Source organism: Mustela erminea, chromosome 2 (genome assembly GCF_009829155.1).
Source record: "Mustela erminea isolate mMusErm1 chromosome 2, mMusErm1.Pri, whole genome shotgun sequence".
Classification (NCBI taxonomy): Eukaryota; Metazoa; Chordata; class Mammalia; order Carnivora; family Mustelidae; genus Mustela; species Mustela erminea.
The window spans coordinates 25,037,848-25,059,633 of NC_045615.1; the positions used below are offsets into that span (position 1 = coordinate 25,037,848).

The 21,786-nt window shown below is 40.4% G+C and overlaps 1 protein-coding gene across 5 annotated transcripts in view; it reads left to right on the plus strand.

Annotated features, from left to right (window-relative positions):
* Window positions 1-21,786, plus strand: part of FAM160A1 (family with sequence similarity 160 member A1) — a 225,879-nt gene that overhangs the window by 146,754 nt on the left and 57,339 nt on the right. For all 5 annotated transcript variants that reach the window (XM_032332513.1, XM_032332510.1, XM_032332509.1 and 2 more), the window contains 2 exons: window positions 1,189-1,420; window positions 12,672-13,298. In XM_032332513.1, the coding sequence (XP_032188404.1) occupies window positions 1,316-1,420; window positions 12,672-13,298 (732 nt within the window). In that variant the 5' untranslated portion in view covers window positions 1,189-1,315. The remainder of the gene's footprint in view (window positions 1-1,188; window positions 1,421-12,671; window positions 13,299-21,786) is intronic.

Here is a 21,786-nt window from a genome sequence, read left to right on the forward strand (position 1 = left end):
TATGCCTTAACAACTTTCTAGTGTTTAATTTCACTCCCTACAAAGATCTTGACCCAGAAATCTAACCTAAATCCTCACCTTAAACCCCCTTTCTCACATTTTATTGTTTGTAGGAGGAGCAGTTGACTGGTCTTCTCCTCATAATACCCTTCATATTACTTGGGTGAAAAATTGCTGTTTTTTTTTTTTTTTTTGTACTACAAGTCTGGAAATTTTATCATGGATTTTGTTTTCCAGTGCACTAATAATTATCATGTAATCACTGTACCTCAAACTCTCCAGTCTGTACACTCAAAAAAATAGTTTTTTGAACCAGACCCCGTCCTTTCTGTGAGCTGACCAAACTGGGGAGATACTGGGCCTATATTGCTGCTTCTCTTTGTGAGTTAGCTCCATGCGACTGGATCCTATTTGCTGTATGCTCTATGACCTCAATATCTTTTTGCTCCCTCCTGGCTCTCTGGTAATCGGACTCTCTTCATATTTTATCCACATAATTCATTTTCCATTTGTAAGTGTGCTACTTTGTACTCTCACTGAGGAAGCACTATCTTGTTTTTTGATGGATCATTTCTATCTCTGATTTGTCAGGGTTACTTGGAATTCTATTATTTTTTGGAAAAGCCAGAAACCTTAACTTGGTTTGTAACTATGAAATGACTGAGAATGCTTTCGATTCCATTATGACAGCCATTGATTAAAAAAAAAAAAACATTTAATCATATTGGACCCAGGAGTCTGGGTGCTGTTTTAGAACTACCCAAAGTTGCATTATGGCATTTATTTCTGTCACTATTAACTAATGGCTTTTCTGTTTCTGGATGTTTTTAAATTCCACAGACATTGGCATGATAGTTTCTTGCTTCGTTATAGAAACTAGATTTGAATGATTATAGAAACTAGATTTGAATGATTAGACTTACTGTCTAGGGGGTTTGGTGGTGGTAGTGAAGAAAATAAACCCAATAATTGTTTAATTTATGTGTGTAGCTTTGGTAGCATCATTTTAAAAAATATTTTTAGTAGCAAGGGAAGAGTAAATAAGAATGGGTAGAAATGTCTATTTTGTAGATATTTTTGTTCTGTGTTAGATTTTGAGAACGTCTGTGTTCTTACTTAAATTTAATGGCCAGTGTCCTATTTAATATATGAACATAACGAGATGCATTTTTGTTACTGTCATTACAGGTTTCAGAAGATGACAGTGAAATGTGAAGAAGTTACGTTTCTTATGTGATACTGGAAAGTTAGTGACTGCTTGCCAAATTTTCCTGAAAATTAAATATGACTTAGAAGCACTGATTTATGAAGACTTATGATGTCATCAGTTACGACGGAAAACAAACTCCAGCAGGCCGTGAGCCTGCAGGGAGTAGACCCAGAAACATGCCTGATTGTATTTAAAAACCACTGGGCACAGGTAATGTATGAGCTGCCCTTTCTCTGCCGGTCTAGGTAGCCCATGAGTGTCTATCCCCTTGAACCAGGGCCTTACTACCTCTGTGATGGGTGACTGGGCTTCCAGAAACATAGGGAGCAAAACCTTTGCAGGTAGGAAGAAAAGCAACTCTCTCTCTTTCTTCCCTTCTTCCTTCCTTCTTCTCTCTCTCTCTCCTCCCTTTCCTTTCTTCAGTAGGGATCTACTTGAAAACCATGGTTTCCATAAAAGCAATTAGGAAATGCTTCCATAAAATGCTTCCATAAAAGCAATGTATATTCCTCAGATATTTTTGGAAGAACAGTCGTTGACCTGAAAGCAGCTTGGACATCATGTTGCAATAGACTTGACCAGGATTAGACCCTCTTTCCCTCCTCCCTGGTGATTTCCACCTAGTCCTTACACTGTAACAGTGCTAAAATACATATTTATTAAATATTTACCAAGTGCTGTGCTGAGTACTTTCAAAGCCTTATGTCATTTACTCTTCCCGGCAAACCCAAAAGGCCGTTAGTGTCAGCTTCCTCGTTTTACAGATGAGGGAATGGAGGATTAGAGAGGTGGAGTTAACTCTCTTGAGGTTATACAGATAGTGAGTTTCCAAGCAAGTACATAGTGGATCTTGGTCCCTTGGCTGATGTATTTGACCTTTGTGCTCTACCATTTTTCCGGCTGGTGGTCCCTGCATAATTTAAGGAAAGAAGATGCCTGGCAGTATCTGAATTCATTACAAAGCTGATTATAAAAGTTTTTTGATTATTCAGTTTGACTTCTCTGTAACTCTGATCCGCTTGTATAGATAATTACGGGTTCAATGTTCAGAAAATTTATCAGCTCACCACTTTCCTCAGGGAGTTTACAAGTAGTAAAATAAATAAAATTGGTCTTCTTTACTACTTGTCCAACATTACACTCCCTAGGTGAGCTGGTAAGTGGCTATTTATGTGACAGTTTTTTAATGACTACCCAGTTCCTTCCTGTGGCTGGAAACAGCAGAGGGGTTAAAGCACTGAGCCTGCAAATCACAGCAATTATGGGGGACACAGTTTAGATCAAAAACAAAATCAATTCTGCTTCTGGGTCACTTACACTTTGTAGCTTCTTGTCACTAGTGTAAAGCTTCCAAGACTTTTTATGCATTTCCCATTTTCTGACATTTTGCTATTAGAATCTTAATGGGTCTGCTCTGGATTTTAAGGACACATCTGCTTCAGAAAAGGGAGGAAAGTAATTCAGGAGTTTTCCAGATAATTAGAGCAATTATCTTTGACTTTGCACTTTTATAAGTTTTTTAATATGCTGGTTTCAAAGTGGGGTTGTGAACCGTAAGGGATGTGCCCGTTAGTCCTTTGAGTATAGGAAGAATATTTTAGAAGGCCTGTTTTTATCTTTATCTTTTGAAAATTTCTATTTTGGCTTTATTAAGTAGGTAATATAGTCACATATTAGTATGTATACATTTATTAATGTATTTAATAATTATTTGTGCTCATTTTTTTTTTAACTGGTAGGAGTGCTCAGTTAGATGTTTAATATTGAGAATACTTTCAGCTTCAGTCATTTCATTTGGCTGAAAAAGTCCATCATTCTAATTCGCATTCTTGGCTCTGGGCCCATTTTATTTATTTGTGTAAAAATACTTTTGTTGTAAGCATTCCTGGTGGGGAATCTGTGATGTGATCTGTTTAGTATTCTGTACCAGTCTTCAAAGACAGGAAATATCATCGACCTCTTGATTTTATGCAGATGGATCATTTACCCTGTCAGATTCCACCCTGGGCAAGCTTTCCCCAAAGCTGCTGGAGTGTTGGAGAGTCTTACTTCAAGAATGTGTAAATACCCTTTCCCACTGGTGAAGGAGTAAATATTGGTCCCATAATCATATTCCTCGTTTCCATATCCGTTATGAATGACTTCAGCATCATCCAACATTTTGGGTGATCGGAAGCATGGCACCCTTTGTTGAGTATAGGAAAATACTGAGTTCAGGGTAAGGATAACTTTGTCAGAGGGAATAGTGTCCAGTTATTAAATACTTCTTTTCATAAAGTGGGGACACTCTTGGTCTTATTCCTTTTTCAGTCATTTCTTTAACTTGCTTACTTCTTCAGTCTTGGTTTTTCCTTTTAAATAAATCTGCAAAGTTCCCGAAGTCTCTGTCTGCTTCCAAGAAAGGCTCTTTTGGTTACCTTTATGAATAAAAATACTGGTTCAAGAAATGCACGTGCATGTCAACACCATTATTGTTAAATGGAGATTTACTAGCCCCAGCTATGGATTCCTCATTGTAGGCTGCACCAGTGGGACATGGGGATGTGTCTGCCTTGGTCTGGGTTTTTAAGGAATGTATGTGCTAATTTGGATGACGAGGTGAGATACATTATTAGAAAATGAGTAATAGTGATTATGGGAATTAAGTCAAAGGAAGGGACTATTATGTGTGAAAATGGCTTGGGAAATGGAGGAAGTGAGATTTGGCTAGCTTGACTATAGGAAAGGAAGGCTTTGATAACAAAGGAACATTTTAGCGAAGAGGTATTGGGAAGGAATCCTCAGTGCTGGCTTTTTCCGGTGGTAAAAATAGAAAGGTGAAGACAAGGCAAAGTGGAGAGGCAGGGCTACATGTGGGGTAAGGCCCGGGACCTTCAGTTGATAGGAATAAATGATACTGATCTGGAGGTTTATACATTAGCACTTGGCTGGGAGTCATTCAGGCTGGGGACGCATGTAGAATGGTTGAGAGGATTGGGGAAGAATGAGCTAAAGTCTGACAGAAACTCCTGTGACTGGTGGAACGATAGCCCCTGGGTTCTCCTGAGGCAACCTGTGAGGCTGGCAAGAAATGTGGCCTAGTCAGAACTGGGTGACTGCATCGTATCTACTGAAGTATCCTGTTAGCTGGCAAGTACAGTGTTATTTTTGTTTTGTTTTGTTTTTTCTTTTTAATATGGTAAATTAGGGAAAATGAAGTCAACAGAAGTCTGTGGTATCTGGAGTTCTTCTGTTTGTTAGGATACTTAAGTACAAATTCAGCTTAATTAACATATATTTGACAGGTTCTGTTCCGCTGTTTACTAGTAGCTTCTGTGCCAGACCTTTACTAGTAGCTTCTGTTCCAGACCTTGACTTAACAAAGCAAACTTTGATGGAGGAGGATATCCGCTTGCCCACCTACACCTTGCTGTCTGTCAGAGACAGCTTGTTCTGCATCCTCCGTCATCTAAGGCAATCTGGGATTCTGGAGGCTCGCAGGTGTAGAGACCTCGAACTAGTTGAGCACTTGGGTTTCCCAAGGGCTCCCTGGATTCAGGGAGCTCATGACATCCCCAGAAGGGTTCGCTAGTGGACCTTCAGGAATAGTTATGTTTCTAACAGTGACTTCGGAGAATCAAGGCCACAGGAATCCTACAGCCTGGTTGCTGGCCTGGATGTCAGGCCTTGATTTTACTCCTTGTCTCTGATTTAGTCTTCAGAAATGCAACGTTACTTGGAGTTCCTAGCCACCCCCACTCCTATGCAGTGCCTGTCACGCTAGTTCAGGCTTCTCTGCCTTAGGCATTTCCTCCTCTTTCTGCCTATAATATCCCTCCCCCTGGCTAAATGCCTTTCTTTCTTAAGGACTCATTTGGGACATCAGTTCTTCTAGGAAACCTTCTGTGTTCTCTTCTATGTTTCCACTCTGTGCTCCAACAACATCCCGAGTGTTTTTTCGCTGTTAGACCAACCACGTTTTATTAAAATTACATGTACAGTAGCTTCTTCCCAATCTCATTTTGAGCTCCTCATGATCAGAGACCATTTGTAGCTTACCTACATCTCCAGTGTCAAGAATATCATAAGCCTATTGTAGATGTTCAATAAATTGTTGAACCAAGAGATAGGAAATATGAAATACAACTTTAGAAGAGCTAGGTGACTTAGAAAACACCTTTGAACATGCACTCATATTAAAACATTCTGTAGTTTTCTAGTAGGATCTTTGGACTGGCATTTTAAAAAAAAAAGATTTTATTTGTTTATTTGACAGAGAGAGAGAGAGCACAGTTAGGGCTCCCCCACTGAGCAGGGAGCCCCATGTAGTGCTCAATCCCAGGACTGTGGAATCATGACCTGAGCCAACGGTAGATAGTTAAGGGACTGAGCCACCCAGGGGCCCTGGGACTTACATTTAATGATGAGCAATTTGGTGGAGTGAGTGAATTTTTAATTTTTCTAGTAGTCTCTAAGAACAGTTTATAGTCTAGTAGACTATAATTTTTATCTCTTGTTTTGCTTCTTTGCTTCTTCTGAATGGAAGAGCAAGCAAGAAGTAAGAAACATTGGTCCAGCAGATAATAAACTATTCAACTATATTTCCATGTAAATTAACCTGCCCCCACACTAGTTTTTTTCACAATGGCAGAGTTGTACTTTGTGAAGAAGCTTCACAAAGCTTTGCTCTATTCATTCTCTGTCCTCTCCTTTTAAGAATCGAATCAGTATTGGTTATATACTTAGTGGAATCTGTTCTTAGAACCAGGAAAACAGAGGTGATGGGTTAAAAATAAAATTGGGGGATACCAGGTGGCTCAGTTGGTTAAGCATCTGACTCTTGATTTTGGCTCAGGTCATGATTTCAGGGTCCTGGAATTGAGCCCCTCTTTGAGCTCCACGCTCAAGTCAAATAAAAATAAACAAATATTAAACAAAACAAAGCAAGTGGAAATGCACATTTCTATGTGCTTCTGGTTGGTCAGTAGCCAACAGCTTCTCCTTACTATCCTCAGCCTCCAAAAGTAAGTGGTTATATAGTTTTAAACCAAGAAAATGTCAGAGCTCAAATAGAGTAATAGTGGTAGACGAAGTAAAGCTAGTGGGTCTAGCAGCCTTTTTCTTCTCCTTCTTCTTTTTTCTTTTTTTTTTTTTTTACAAAAGATTTTATTTATTTATTTTACAGAGAGAGAGAGAGAGAGATCACAAATAGGCAGAGAGAGAGGGGGAAGCAGGCTCCTCGCTTAGCAAAGAACCTGATGGTGGGGCTCGATCCCCGGACCCTGAGATCACGACCAGAGCTGAAGGCAGAGGCTTAACCCACTGAGTTACCCAGGTGCCCGGCCTTGATGGGGTGGGGATAGGAAAGACAATGAGATTAGTTAATTAAGTCAAATATCTTCCCATAATAATGCAAAAATAGATAATATGTTTTAAGTACAGTATCTTTTTTTTTAAAGATTTTATTTATGTGACAGAGAGACAGTGAGAGAGGGAACACAAGCAGGGGAAGTGGGCGAGAAAGAGAAGCAGGCTTCCTGCAGAGCAGGGAGCCTGATGTAGGGCAGGATCCCTGGACCCTGGGATCATGACTTGAGCCAAAGGCAGATGCTTAATGACTAAGCCATTCAGGTGGCCCTTAAGTACAGTAGCATGTATGGAGCTCCAAGTAGCCTGATTCTATTAAAGAAGTATAGGGTACTGATAGTGGATTTGAGATGTGCATTTTAGTCTGCCTTGTGAAACTGATTCTCTCATTCTGTTCATCTTCGTTCTTTTGGTCTTTGCTTTGTCATAGATTAACTAATAGCAATTAAATAAAGTCTTTGAGAGACGAAACATGGGGAAGTATTAGGGAATCCGATCTTCTTAATATCTTAGGTGATGTTTGTTAATATTTAAAAAAATTATATCTCAGCTTTTCAAGTAACTCTAAAGTTGACAGTAGGAAGTAAAGCAGAACAAAAGCTATGTTTCTTTAGAGGGTCAAGGCATTAACTTGTGCTCCAATTGGACTTTGAAATGTTGAACCTGTGGAAATGTCAGCAAGTCACCCTCTATATGTTCAGTGTAAGTCTGTTTTGGCCATGGAATGGAATATTATTACATAGATCATTACTCTTAAATCCTTTCCCTAATACATAAATTTAAAAACATATCTAAGGAGTAGTTTATTATGTTATTTTATTGATTGATGTTCCTACCATGTTTCTTTGTTATAGTAATGCTAGATCACCTCTGGTCCCAAGGAGGAATGGTGCGTAGCTGTAGCCCCTGCTTTTCCCCGTTTTATCCCAGATTTAGACATGCCTCTGGAGTTTGGGACTGGAGTGGAAATGAACCAAATTGTACAAGCACATATATATTATTAGGCAGTTATCTTAATATAAAAATAAACAACTCAGTAGATGTCTCTTATGGCAGTCAGTGTGCAAGGAGTATGCCAGATTAAAAGACATCGCTGTTAAGTAATGATTAAGGACTGGATGGAAACTTACTTCTGTTGTAGTTATTTGGTACGTTAAGTGGAATTTGCCTTAAGATCATAAAAGCCTGCCCTTCTTCTGTGTGGTGGAAAATGTTGCTTAGTAACTTGGTTTTTTCCATGATGCCACTTTAAATTTGCATTCCAAAGGATTTCAAAGTATGGGTTGTACTCACATGACTTTCTTGAAATAATGAGGCTCTAACCAAATAGCATAAGTAGTCATTTCTTAATACGTGCATGTATGTAAGACACAAAACAATATTAAGATGGAGTCAGAGCTAAGCTGACAGATAAACACTCATGTTTACCACAAAGAATAATCATTTGTTAGCTGGAGGAGTGATTATGTGGCTCTTTCATTCTGAAAGCATTTGAGCTTCCTATTTAGAATTTGTGAATATTGGAATTCAGACCTATTATTACTGACCCTCGGGGACCATCATTAGAGCTAAGGATAGGAGTAGCAGATAGCCTCAGTGAAAGAAAGATGCTCTTTGTTCATCTCATTTACCCATAATAACCTTCCATTAACCTAAGTCAAATGACTTAGGTTAAAATGTAGTTCTATTGGTCAGATGGTAATTTGTGTACCATCATTTACACTATTGATTTTTTGTGTGTTTGTTTCTTTTTAGAATTGTGGTAATTTACATGAGGATCTCTATGTGATCCAGGCTCATATTTCACACACATATATACCAGCTTGTATTTGTTAAAGTTTGTGGACCAACAAATGCCGAGCCATGATCAGTGAAACGTTGACAATGCTATTTCCCAGCTTAGCTGGGTTACTCAGTGAGCTTGGGCTATTATCAGGGGCTGATTGCTTTATTCAATGGCATTTTCAGCCTAGAGAAATGAACTTGTAAAGGAAATGTTTGCATAGCATGTTTTGCTTGCTTTCCCTCTCTTTCATTCTTGGGTCCCTCCAGCTCCCTTAGTAGTATTTTTTCCCCTGAACTAAATCCCCGAGGCAAAGTTTATAGCCCAGAAGCCAGGGCTGGGAGACCTGTGGCAAAGTCGAGAGCCCAAGATAGAGGATCTCAGGGGAACGTACTTGGCCTGGGGACGCCACTGGGAGCAAATGGGACTGTGGATTTGTGGAACTAGAAGGTCAGAGTGGATCAATGCGTGACAGTAGGCAGCAGGCAGAAGTCAGCACACAGAATCTCAGGGTTTGGTGGAAGTGATGTGAGAAGACAGCGCTAAAGGAAAGAATAAGGAAAAGTCCAGTCACATCAGGCATCTGTCTGCAGAAGTGGAGAGAACTGTGACACCAGTTGGGCAGCAAACTTGGGACATCAGAATTTCTTCGGCGTTTTAGTGCATGTTGTGCGCGAGGCCAGAGGCTTCTTAGACATTCCCCATCTAGTTAGGCCCCAGGCCCTGGGTATGGGCCCCAAAAACCAACTCAGAAAAGCAGGTTGTGGGTGTATCTGCCGGGAAGAGAAAAGGAGGTGGCCTGGGCGGGTCCTGACACCTGAGAAGGGACGTTAAGGACATGTGTCAGCAGAGGCATAATTATCATTTGCTGAGCACTGTGGATTCCGTGACTCACATCCCTTGGTGTAACACACCCTCTTCCTGGCAGTGAAACCACCCGGCCAGGGCTGGGAATGAGTGTGGGCTCTTAATATGTCCGTTCCATTCCACACGACCAATAAACCTTACATCTTCTGTGGGTTATCAAAGCTCTGCACTGGCATTTCTCTGCATAGTAACCCAGAAGGCAGAGTAGACAAGGCTTATGCTATCAAGAGGGTAAAGATTCTTCAATTCCAAAGTGGCTCAGTTTGCCTTCTGTATAAAAACCTCAGTTCTCTCTCTCTCTCTCACTCACTCTCTGTTTTGCTATGACAAACCTTAAAAAAAAGTAGGTCTTTTTGCAAAGGAATTACAGTATACAATACAGCATACAATAATATAAATGACAAATCTATGAGAAGAATGTACTTTGTGCCCATGTAAATAGTTCTGTATATTACTTACACACATTTAGGTATGTGAGAAACACATGCATGCATGTGGTCTAAGTACATATACACATGTGTAAATGTATATTGCTTAGGAATTTCTGAAAATTAGGAGATTTCAATTATGAATTGTTTTTAACTCAGTGTTTTGGTCCCTTTTAAAAGACATAGTATGAGATTACTATGTCTATTTTAATTTTTATTTATATTATGAAATTAGATCAGTTTACAGAGGAGAAGAACTCATTAACCTAAAAATCCCATTTATGTCTTTTCAGACTCATTTCTGGTCCTACGTCTATTTGTCAGTATATTTAGTTTTTAACTTAAATTGTTTCATATGTACATGTGCGTGTAGTGATTTGATTCACTTAGTATTTATTTTTAATAGCTTTATTGTATGGTGATGTAACATTTTCATTATGATCCTCTTATTATTGACTGACTGAGTCAATGGTATTTTTATTTTTCATTATTGAAAATATCATCGGTGTGAACCTCTCTTAACAAATTAATTTTAGATTGTTTCCTTGGGGCATTTTCCCCAAAGTGAGATTACCAAGTCAAAGGGCAGGAGCCATTTTATAGCTTCAGTTACATATTGCCAAATTGTTTTCCAGAAAGATTGAGCTAATTTGTGCCACCACTAACAGTATATAAAGCACAGTTTCAATTTTCAACAGTTTAGACAGTCTGAGCACACATGAGAAGTATAATTACATTTCTACCCTGAGGCCTACCTGTATATATATAGCTCTCATAAGTAAACTCAGTATGTGGACTTTGAAATTAGGGAACTGATGAAGTATGTTACTAATTTATTCTTCAGAATGTGGAGCCTTGAAGGTAGAGCATTTGGGGCTGGAGAACATGTGTGTTGAGGTGGTCCCTTTTGGAAATACGCATTACTGTGGTCCCACACCAGAAACTGCCAAGGCCAGAGCAGAGGGAAAGGACAGCCAGGCCCCAGCATTTCTGCCAGTGAGGGTTTCTGCCAGTGAGGTCCTCAGGTCTCTGAGGAATTCTGGAGGACTCCTGGGAAGTTGGGGGAGGTGTGGAGGGGGTGAGTTCTGAAGTCTGGCATGCCTTGAAGGAGAGGGCTTGTCCAGTGGGTATCTGGGGCCACCGGTCCCTGAGCCCTGTTCCACCCAGGTAGCTGCTCACTGAAGGCCTTTCTCATTGGACATGCCAACTTGGGTGTTGGAGTCATTTTTTCCTTTGTGACAGCATTATTAATTTTATAATGCAGGTTGGTAGAGATGACAGATTCTGTGGAAATCTGTTCATCCTGGATACACTTGCCTGGTCTATAAAGGCTCCTTTGCCTCATTTCTGACAGGGGAAAATCTCAGACCTTTTCCAGAGGAATAAATTCTTCTCATTGCTCATGCATGCTGACATAGCGTTGTACCTTTGCCAGCTTCCCCAGTGACTTGCAAAAATTCTATAACCTAAATAGAAGCCATGTAACAGCACGTTGCAGAACTGGGCCAGGAGGGTACAGCAGAAGACACACATAATCCCTACAGCATGTGGTTCAGGAAGGCAGAAAGGACCAAAGATCAAGTCATTGATAAGGTTTTGCATTATCTCAGATTATGTGTATACATTTTAAAGGAAGTAAACTGAATGGATATTATCCTAGAAATTCCAAGTCATATGATTGCATGGGAGTTGAGATGAAAAAATTATTGTAATTTCTAGGTCTCAAGGTGGAAATAATCTTGATGGACAGAGAGAGGTAGGAAGCATTCAGTAGTCAGCAGAGAGAAACAACAGGGTTGTCACGTGACCTAACTGGGATTTATTTATATTTTACCATCACCTGATTTTTTTTCTTCTGGTGCTGAAATGTATATAACAAAGATTGCCGTCTTAACCTTTCTTAAGTTTCCAGTTCAGTGGTGTTAAACTACATATGCAACCATCACTACTATTTCCAAAACTTTTATCGCCTCCTTCAGAGACTTGCTATGTTAGGGATTTATTTTCTAATTGGTCATGTCAGAAATTTTTCTGGTTTCAAAAAATGCAGAGTTCAAAACCTTCATTTTATTTTATTTTTTTTTTAGTTTCAGCATATGCCATTCTGCTAGGTAGGTGTCCCTCGTTCATCAGTTTCCTTTCATCCAACCTAATCTTGCAGGCGTGATAGAAGAAGATGCCCATCCAAATAGAAGGGGGGGTGTTCTGTCAAGGACGTGTGAGGAGCTGTGTTCCCTGTTGGAACCTCCAAATAAACTCTGTAGAAGAACATGGGTAGTCTTAAATTAGTTTTAATAAATTAGACTTAAATAAATCTACTTATTTAATGTATTTTAAAATTAAAAAACAATACTACCTTCTTGACAGTTCAGAAAAAAGTTGAGAACTTGTCACACCTTTGAACACAAAAATAATAATTATTTTTCCATATTTCTTTTTGATTTTTCTTCATATACATGTTTTTGATATAGTTGATAATGATGGATCTAACCATATATAAATGACTTTTCATCTATTATTTCACAGTTTTTCATTTTGCTTAGTGGTTTTTATAATAAATGCTTATGAATGAATGGATGTAACTTAATTTTTTTAAACATATGATCTTCTTTGACATTTAGGTTGCCAAAATTTATAACTATTATACATGAACATCTTCAAACACATGCTTTCTATAGTTTAACCACTTCATCTTACCCTCATGAGAGAGACAAACACAGGATTCATAGTTATCTTTTTAAAAAATATTTTATTTATTTATTTGAGAGAGAGAGAGAATATGAGCAGGGGTGGGGAGCGGCAGAAGAGGCAGAGGGAGAAGCAGACTCCCTGTGGACTCGAACCCAGTACCCTGAGATCATGTCCTGGGCCAAAGTCAGATGGTTAATCCACTGAGCCACCCAGGTGCCCTTCATAATTTACCTTATTGTGGGCCCGGCTCCTCATTTCTCATGAAGATACAACACAGTCAGTGGCAGTGCGTTTTTGTAATGATGGTAAACACGAGATGGATGACAAATGTCTGCATTGGTTGCAGGTCGTGAAGATCTTAGAGAAGCATGACCCCTTGAAGAACACCCAGGCAAAATATGGGTCCATCCCTCCAGATGAGGCCAGTGCTGTACAGAATTATGTAGAACACATGCTCTTCTTGCTGATTGAAGAGCAAGCCAAGGATGCTGCAATGGGGCCAATTCTGGAATTTGTGGTCTCAGAGAACATCATGGAGAAGCTCTTTCTTTGGAGCCTGCGGAGGGAATTTACTGATGAGACTAAAATCGAGCAGCTCAAGATGTATGAGATGTTGGTCACCCAATCCCACCAGCCTTTGCTACACCACAAGCCCATCCTGAAGCCCCTGATGATGTTGCTGAGCTCTTGTTCGGGAACAACCACACCCGCTGTGGAGGGGAAGCTGGTTGTCCTGCTCAATCAGCTTTGTTCCATCCTTGCCAAAGATCCCTCTATCCTGGAACTCTTCTTCCACACTAGTGAGGACCAAGGGGCCGCCAACTTCCTCATCTTCTCCCTTCTGATTCCCTTCATTCACCGAGAGGGGACAGTAGGTCAGCAGGCCCGGGATGCTTTGCTGTTCATCATGTCCCTGTCTGCCGAGAACAGCATGGTGGCCCATCACATTGTGGAGAACACCTACTTTTGTCCAGTAAGTCCCTCTCGTTGGCGTGCTTTCCATCCACTCCCCTTTTCCTCTCCTGTGCTACTGGTAAATACTTTTTCTATTCCTTTCTTTCCATCAAGTTGTCCTTGGCAACTTTTAAGGGAAGATGTTTGCAGGAAATCTATTGGAGGGAGCAGGGGAATCTAAGTTGAGATGCTATTTGGCTAAGCATTGTCAGCTCAAAATAAGCCAGCAGAGGAAACTGTATGCATTACCGTTTCTTGTGTCATTTCTGTTGGATTAGGAATGATTTTAGTTTTTTTCCAAGAGTGTATCCTGAGTGATTGGTGTAACCTGCACTTTCTGTATTCCTGCTTTTCAAGTCGATTTCGCACCCTACCTAGAATCATGGCATGCGGTGAGCCCGCGCAGCTGGTTTCACAAATTAATTTGTTTCTCAGCAAGATAATGACCATAATCGGAGATACAAAACACTGGTTCTATTTTTAAAAATAAACACATATTTACAGTGTGAGGGAGCAGGAAACCTGCTACTCTGTACAGTTTCCTGACCATCAGCCTGTTGAGAAAGAGAGCGCAAGGTCCTTGGCAGACGTTACCATGCCGGTGGTCCAGCCATGGTCACGGGTCTGCAAAGGAATGGGAGCCGTCTGGGACCCCGAAGATACTTCAGGGCTCTGATTAGTTTTTTGTGTGTCAGTGTTGTCTTTAGAACCGGGGTTCGAATGGCAGATTTATATCTTCTGATTTGTTGGAGATGTTGGGCAACAGCTCTTTTCATGGTCCCTGCTCAGTGAACACTGTCCAGTCCATTGGCTTTTCTTTTATCATCACCTCATGGTACTCCTTGATAAACTATATCGTCTTGAGTGTGCCTGCTTCTGCTGAAATCTTAGGGCCTTTAATGAGTTTATTAACAGGCCAGCAAGTTGCCACAAGTAGATTAGATTTATTATTAACAAAGGTTGTATGGGTAGTTCTTGAATGGGGAGAGAGCAGTTGGGAATGTCTGTGGGGCATGCTTTGTCGTCACAGGAGCATGAGGTGGCCATGGAGGGAGGTCAGCTAGTGCTTAGTGGGCAGCAACCAGGGATGCTCCGCGTCTGGTAATTTGTGGAACAGTCTTGCACGGTAAAGAACAGACTTGCCCAAAATGCTCATAGCTACCCCAGTGAGTAATGCACTTTGTTTTGCTTTGAGGTTCAAAAGCAGTAATCCTCTTTAGGCTACTAAATTCTTATTTTTACTGGTGAATATTTATTTTGGGCAAACAAATGGGTAAAAAGTTTGAAAACCAGAACTTCCGTTAAGAAATTCCAGGTCCCGGGGCGCCTGGGTGGCTTAGTGGGTTGAGCCTCTGCCTTTAGCTCAGGTCATGATCTCAGGGCCCTGGGATCGAGCCCCGCATCAGACTCTATGCTCAGCAGAGAGCCTGCTTCCTCCTCTCTCTCTGCCTGCCTCTCTGCCTACTTGTGATCTCTGTCTGTCAAATAAATAAATAAAATCTTAAAAAAAAAAAAAAAAAGAAATTCCAGGTACCATGCATCTCTTTTGGGTTCTGATGAGTAGAATTAGAAATTGTGCAAAGATTGATAGTCAAACGAGAAGGAAAGAACCAATTCCCTTCATGTGTGCCAACGTAGTAAATGTCCCTTCCTTATTGCCTTCAGTGTTGTAGTTTCTTATGGACTCTTTCTAAAGAATATATTGTAGGTAAAAATGGGACTTCTCACTTGAACCTAAGCATCTTTGGAGTACATTGCTGTATTACTTTTTTATTTCTGCTATAATAAATTACTTTAAACAAGACGGATTCATTATCTTACAGTATTATCTTACTGTAGGTTAGAAGTCCAGCAGGTCTCACTGGGCTAAAATTGAGGTATCAGCAGGGCTATGCTCCTTTCTGGAGGCTCTCATGGTGAGTGCATTTCCTTGCCTCTTGACTAGATCTAACAAATATATGAAACTTTTCTATAGAGAAAATTATAAAACTTTATTGAAGGGCATAAAAGCAGACCTAAATGAATGGAAAGTTATTTAGTTTGTAGGTACCATGTAGATAACACTTTCCCTGCAAATCAGTCCATAAGGTTAGTGCTATTCATGTTTTACAACTTTTTATTATGAAAAAAAGTAAAATACAGAAATCTTGGAAGAATACTGAAATGAACACCACATATACACCACTTACATTCGAAATTGTTATTATTCGTGTTTATCATCTATGCTTTTGGGTTGTGCTGTACCATTTGAAATGACGATACAGACATTTGGAATTAAGTTATAGACATCAAATACTTTCGTATGTATCTCCTACAAATGAGAGCACTTGCCTACATAACCACAGTACCATGATCACACCTCAGAGAATTATGCAATAATTCCAAATGTGATCTAATATCTAGTTTCTCAGTTATGTCCCAAGTGGTTTTTATAGGTTGGTTTTTTTTCCCCCCCAACTGGAGTCCAGTACAAGGTACATTTCTGACCTGTCGTATGTCTAAGTCACTATTGCTCTATAACAGCACCCATTTCTTTCTCCCTGACACTGACTTTAACAGAACCACCGTTGTCTTGTTGAATGCCCCACATGCTCTGGGGTTGTTTCTAACATAGTTTTACTTGTCCCTATCCCCTGTATGTCCTGCAAGCTGGAAGTTATGTCTAAGTACTTGATTGGGTTCAGATTAAGTTTGTAAGAATACATTATGGGCGAAGTGGTACACTTCTTACTGCATTGTATCAAGAGGCACATGCTAGGTGGTCTCCCTTTTGTGATGCTACATTGGTCACTTGATTAGTTAAGGTGATGACCACTGTATCTCTCTGTGTGAAGGTAACACTTGCCCTCTGCAACTGTAAGGTGTAGTTTGTGAGATATTAATGTGACTTAAATCAAAATTCCAATAGGGTTCTTCATGAAACATGACAAATCAATGCTAACAATCATGTAAATATGTGTACAAGACCAGGAGTAACATAATTATGAAGAATGGCACCAGCAATATATTTGTTGAGAACTTACTCTATGCCAGATACTATTCTTAGTGATTTACATGTATTAAATCATCTTATCCTCACAACTGTAGGTACGAGTGTTACACCCTTTTTATAGATCAAGAAATCGACATGAAGTGAGTCTATACAAGGCCACATGGCTAGTCAGAGAAAAGGTCCGGATCTGAACCTGGGCAGCCTGGCTGAAGGACCCAGGTGCTTAACCACCACTTTGTACCTGGGTAGTAAAATATCAAGATATCCGATAATGCATGAGCCATAATGAAATGACTGGAATTAAGAGCAGAAACACAGACTGGGAGAAGATATTTGCAACACATGTAACTACAAATGGTTGGTGCCCAAAATACACAAAAATAATTGTAATGCTACCAGTTAATAAGAAAACGATAAAGCAACCCAATAGAAAACTGGGCAAAGGGTATGCAGGGGCAATTCCCAGAAGATGCCCAAAGCCAATAAACATATGAAAATATGCTCATCTTCCCTAGTATCAGGGAAAGTGCAGATGGAACCTGCAGTGAGACACCAGGTAATGCTCATCAGGGTGGCTAACTGTTGGATGTCTGATAACACCAAATGTTGTCAAGGGGGAGGAGAAACAGGAACTCTTGAGAATATAAAGTGATACAGTAACTGAGGAAAGCTTTGCTAATGTTTAATAAGATGGGATACTTGCATACCATGTGATCCTACCTCTTTACTTCTTGTTACCTGCTCTAGGGAAATCGGGCACACAGATATACACAAAAGGACATTCAGTAGAATAGAGATTTGAGGAAGAGCAAAATAGAAATATATTAAGGAAAAAAAATAAATGAACTGGATTATTCTGTGACAGTGGAGTACTGCTCAGGATTCTAAATGAGTAAGTCACATGTATTAGCATGTAACTATACTACATGTGTGAACACCAATAATCTAAAAAACATGTTGAACAGGAAAAATAGCAAAAGGTTTCATACAGTATGTTAGTATTTACATAAAGCTACATATAGTTTGAACTCACAGAATCTTTGTGTATACTGTTTTCTTTTGTTATTTTTTTTGATATGTATGTATACAGCAAAAGTACAAAACCAAGCACAGGAATAAATTATACTAAGGTCAAAATTGTGGTTACTTTTGGGGATGAAGGAAGGAGAAGAGATGGTAATGGGATTGGAGTAGGGTTTAGCTCTATTTGTAATGTGCTTTTTGGGGGGAAAAGTAGAGTGTTCCAAAGACATTATGACAAAATATTAAAATCTGTTTAATCTTGGGAGAGGTTTTCTATTTTGTTTTATATGTTTATCGTATTTTGTACTTCAAAATATAAATGTATTAGGAGAAGAATGGAGGGTGTTTTCAATGTTAGAATATCCACTTATTATGTGTTATAAGCAGATTTCACCGAGTAATTGTTGCTTTTATAAAAACGTGTTTTAGGGGCACCTGGGAGGCTCAGTCAGTTAAGCATCCGACTCTTGATCTCAGCTCAGGTCTTAATCTCAGAGTTGTGAGTTCTGGCCTCCTCATTGGGTTCCATGCTGGGTGTGGAACCTACTTACAAACAAACAAAAACAAACAAAAAAACCTCCATGTGTTTTAAAACACCACACAGTTCATTAAAATTGAAGAGAAAACAACAGCTTCAGCTGACCTTATTTTCTAGAATGGAACACAGAGCTTCGCATTGTGGTAAGTTGCCCCTCAGGGTAGATCCCATAATCTCATTTATACCTAGTTTTCTATAATTACATCTGACAACATAATTAAAAAAAAAAAAAAGAACTCTTTATGTTGAAGATAAAAAGCATACTCTGTTAGTTATCCAGCTAAGGACCACAATTGACAAAAAGCTTTCTCTAATTAGTATGGTTGTCAAAGTGTGTTAACATCAGGCTTTGGGAAGAGTAATGGCTCTTTCAGAAAACTGGACCACTTTTGGAAACTTCTGTGGTTGTAGTTGATAGGAAAGTCTTGTTAAGCTGCCTCTACTGTCAAGACGTGCTCTCCCAAGAAAAGAAGGAGATTGAGAATACTCTGGGGAACAATTTAGGGCCAACAAATGATTGGCAACTCTGTATGACCCTGTCACTTTGGATTTTTTTGGCCACATATTGGTGATTATGCCCTCATCACTTGTTATAGATTGGCCAAAGTAGAAAGCAGCTTATACGTAAACCAAGAAATGCAAATTGAAGTAAGCAACCTGTAGGCACACAGCCGCAGATAGAAAGTTATTTATCCCACACCCCAAATTTATGAGGCCTTTTTATTTTGGCAAGTTGCATCAAATGATCCCCACCAGCTGTTCTCCTGCTAGCTTCAGACTAAAGCCATCTGCTGAAAATCTTTTTCTTTTGCTAAAATTAACTGGGTACCATTGGATGTTTCAAGTTAAAGATGGACGTTCCCTGAATTGTTCAGCCCACCATGCATGTCCTCTTTTTTCCCTCCACTGGAAACACTGCGGTGTGTAAGCCATGATCCCTGTCTCAGCTCATGTGTTATTTTCTTTAGTGCTTGCATCAGCGCACTGAAGAAGCGGAACCCTGGGACCCTCTGTGATTGGCAGAGTCGGGTTTGAAACCCTTAAGTCTGATACTAAATTCCGCAGTCTCAACAAGTACCGTACTCATCTGCTGTCAGAGAAGGGGTTTTAAATTGTTGTTAACCGTAGGGTATTATATGGTGTTTAGTTTTCTTTTAAGGACGCCCTTGAGAGAAGATAAGTTGGAAACACCAAGTTAACACTTAATGGGCTAGGAATAAATATGTTTTACAATTCTTCTGTATGTGCTCAGGATCCAATTAAAGGTTCAAATAGTGGATAGACATTTATTTATTTATTTTTAAAGATTTTATCTATTTGAGACAGAGCAAGCGTGCGCACAAGCAGGGGGAGCAGGAGAGGGAGAAGGAGACTCTTCGCTGAGCAACGAGCCATCTTGGGGCTCAGTCCCAGGACCCTGGGATCATGACCTGAGCCGAAGGCAGACGCTTAAGCAACTGAATCACCCAGGCACCCCATAGACTTTTTACTTTTAACTAAATGTTCAGTGTCCTTATATTTTGAAATTTCAGTTAAAAGGGAAATTTAGAAGGAAGTAGATTGTGCCATCACACTGCTGGGAAAATGATCCACAAACGTGGTGTGCCTCTCTTTTTCCCTTGTCCCGTGCCCACAGCACCCTCTGTGCCCCTCTGTGAAGCAGTGGTCTTTCCAGTCGTCTTTATTCGTTCTGTGGCTGTTTTCTCCAGCTCACCTGCTCTGACCTGTTCTCTGCTCGCTCCCCAGCACCAGCCATACATAGTGCCTTGCTCACAGTCACTCTTCTAGAAATACTTGTGGGTGGGGTGAATGAATCTGAACTCTGAGCAGAGTCTTGGAAAGGGAGATGTAAATATTTAGCAGTCAAGATTTGGGATCTCGTTCTTCAAACTATGTCACACTCTGTTCGGCAGACTCTTTTCTTCCCTGTTTCTCTGCTGTTCTGAAAGCAGCACAGTTAACCTCGAACTTCACTTTGCGGAGGTGAGAACTTGGCAGGTCGCTGTGTCCGGCTGTTGTGCAGCACTGTCCTGCCCAGGCAGGCTTCCCCTTGCCTCTCAGCCATGCCCTTTTCTGAATACTCCTTTAAAAAAGTGAATATTAGGTATATGTTATTTTTAATTACTGTCAGTGATGTATGTAATTTGAAAATTAATGTCGCTGTAATTATATTGATATACAGAATAGTGATTCCCAGCTTTTGAGTCAGGCAAATTAAGCCTGTCTTTATGAATTCATCTTCAAAGCCTCAAAGTGGTTAAGGAGTCGGAAGTATGCAGAATTAAAGCCTTTGTACTGCGGTTAATTTAGCATGAGTTAGCAAATGTAATTGATTTTTAAAATGTGACATCAAGATTAGATTTCCCTGCAAGGAGAACTTCCGGTCTGTGTTCCTTCTTGCCAGAGGCTCCAAATTTATAACTGGCAACTCACCGGGGTCACATTCAAAATGAGAATTAAAATGATTTGTTTGGGTATGTTGACAAGGAATTAAATACTTTAAACAGAGGGCATTGTTCTTTGGGACCACAGATGCCCGACTGAAAAAGATCAGTGCACCATCTTGTTTACTGTTCATTTCCTGTACTTTAACATAGGATCTGGCCTGAAGGTGTTCAATTTGTTTTGAGTGAGTGAATGCATGCGTGAATAAAGGACACTAGCAAACACAGAAATGTATATAATCTTTGGATTTCTCCCATATTGAAATGGTTTGTCTGTTTTTCTCACGGCCCCTCATAGCCCATTGGGGGCTTCTATTCCATATCGGGCCCTCCCCCATCCACCTCTCTCCCATGGCTTCAGCCGGTTTCCTTACATGAAGACCTCTAGATTCTCAGTCTCCAGGCCTGTATTCTGTTGTCGAGTGGGATGTATTACTCATGGCAAGTCCCGCTAGCGTCTGATGTTCAGCATACCTGACTGGACAGATCAGCCACACCTCCAGTGTGGACAAGAATGAACAAGTCAGACCAGCTGAGCTGGAGAAGATGACCAACAAACTAAATGCAAGAAGGACCACTGCTCCACAGAGGACACAGAGGGTGCTGTGGGCATAGGACAGGGACTAGGAGAACAATGACGAGTTTGCAGAGAATTTTTCCAAGTTCAACTGCCTGTTGCCACACTTCTTTCTGACTTTCTGTTTCTGATGCCAAACACTGGATTATTTTATCTCATCTGTCTGAGCCTCCCTTCCTTCCTCTCTCTGGTCTCTATGGGCTTGAGATGCCATCTACATATGGATGGCTCCAGATATCCACCTCTAGTCCATAGCCCTCTCCTAAGCATCAGAGGCACACATCTGTCTAGTGGGCTCCCCACTGCAGTATCCCTCACGCTCTTCTCCTAAGCCTTCAAAACCCTGCGGGATCCGACTCCTGCTTATCCTTTCTGGTGCTATTTCTGCTCCTATGTTCCAATAGTGCTGCCCTTCTCTTAGTTCCTGGAAGGTGCCATCTTTTCTTACTACTTGGAGCTTTTGTACATCTTCCACTTGGAACAGTGCTCCCTCCAGGATGCTTTTCTGGCTTCCCTCCTATTTATTCTTCGAAGCTTGGACAGCACTTCTGAGAACATTTCCTGCTCCCAACCCCGCAGGTCTAGGGTGAGGGCCTCTTGTATATCCACGGCACCCTATTTTTTCTATTACACATTCTGAGTATTTATTGCACTACTGTGATTGGCCTGTTCATTTCTTGCTAGGCTGTGAGATCAATGAATACATCACCCTTTCTTTTCTGGGCCAAACTCAGGATTGAACATTTCCTTGAATGTTTCAGTCTGATTTGAGTTCTTCATAACCTTAGGGTTTACCATGAAGCAATGCTTCTTACAGATCCCTGCCCTGCCTCCCTTCTGTGCATCTCCTGCCCGTACTCGGCGTGGCCGCCAGTTGGGGTCTCGAAGGTGCGGTTTGCTAGCACCACTTCCCAGTTGGGAGGCCTCTAGGAC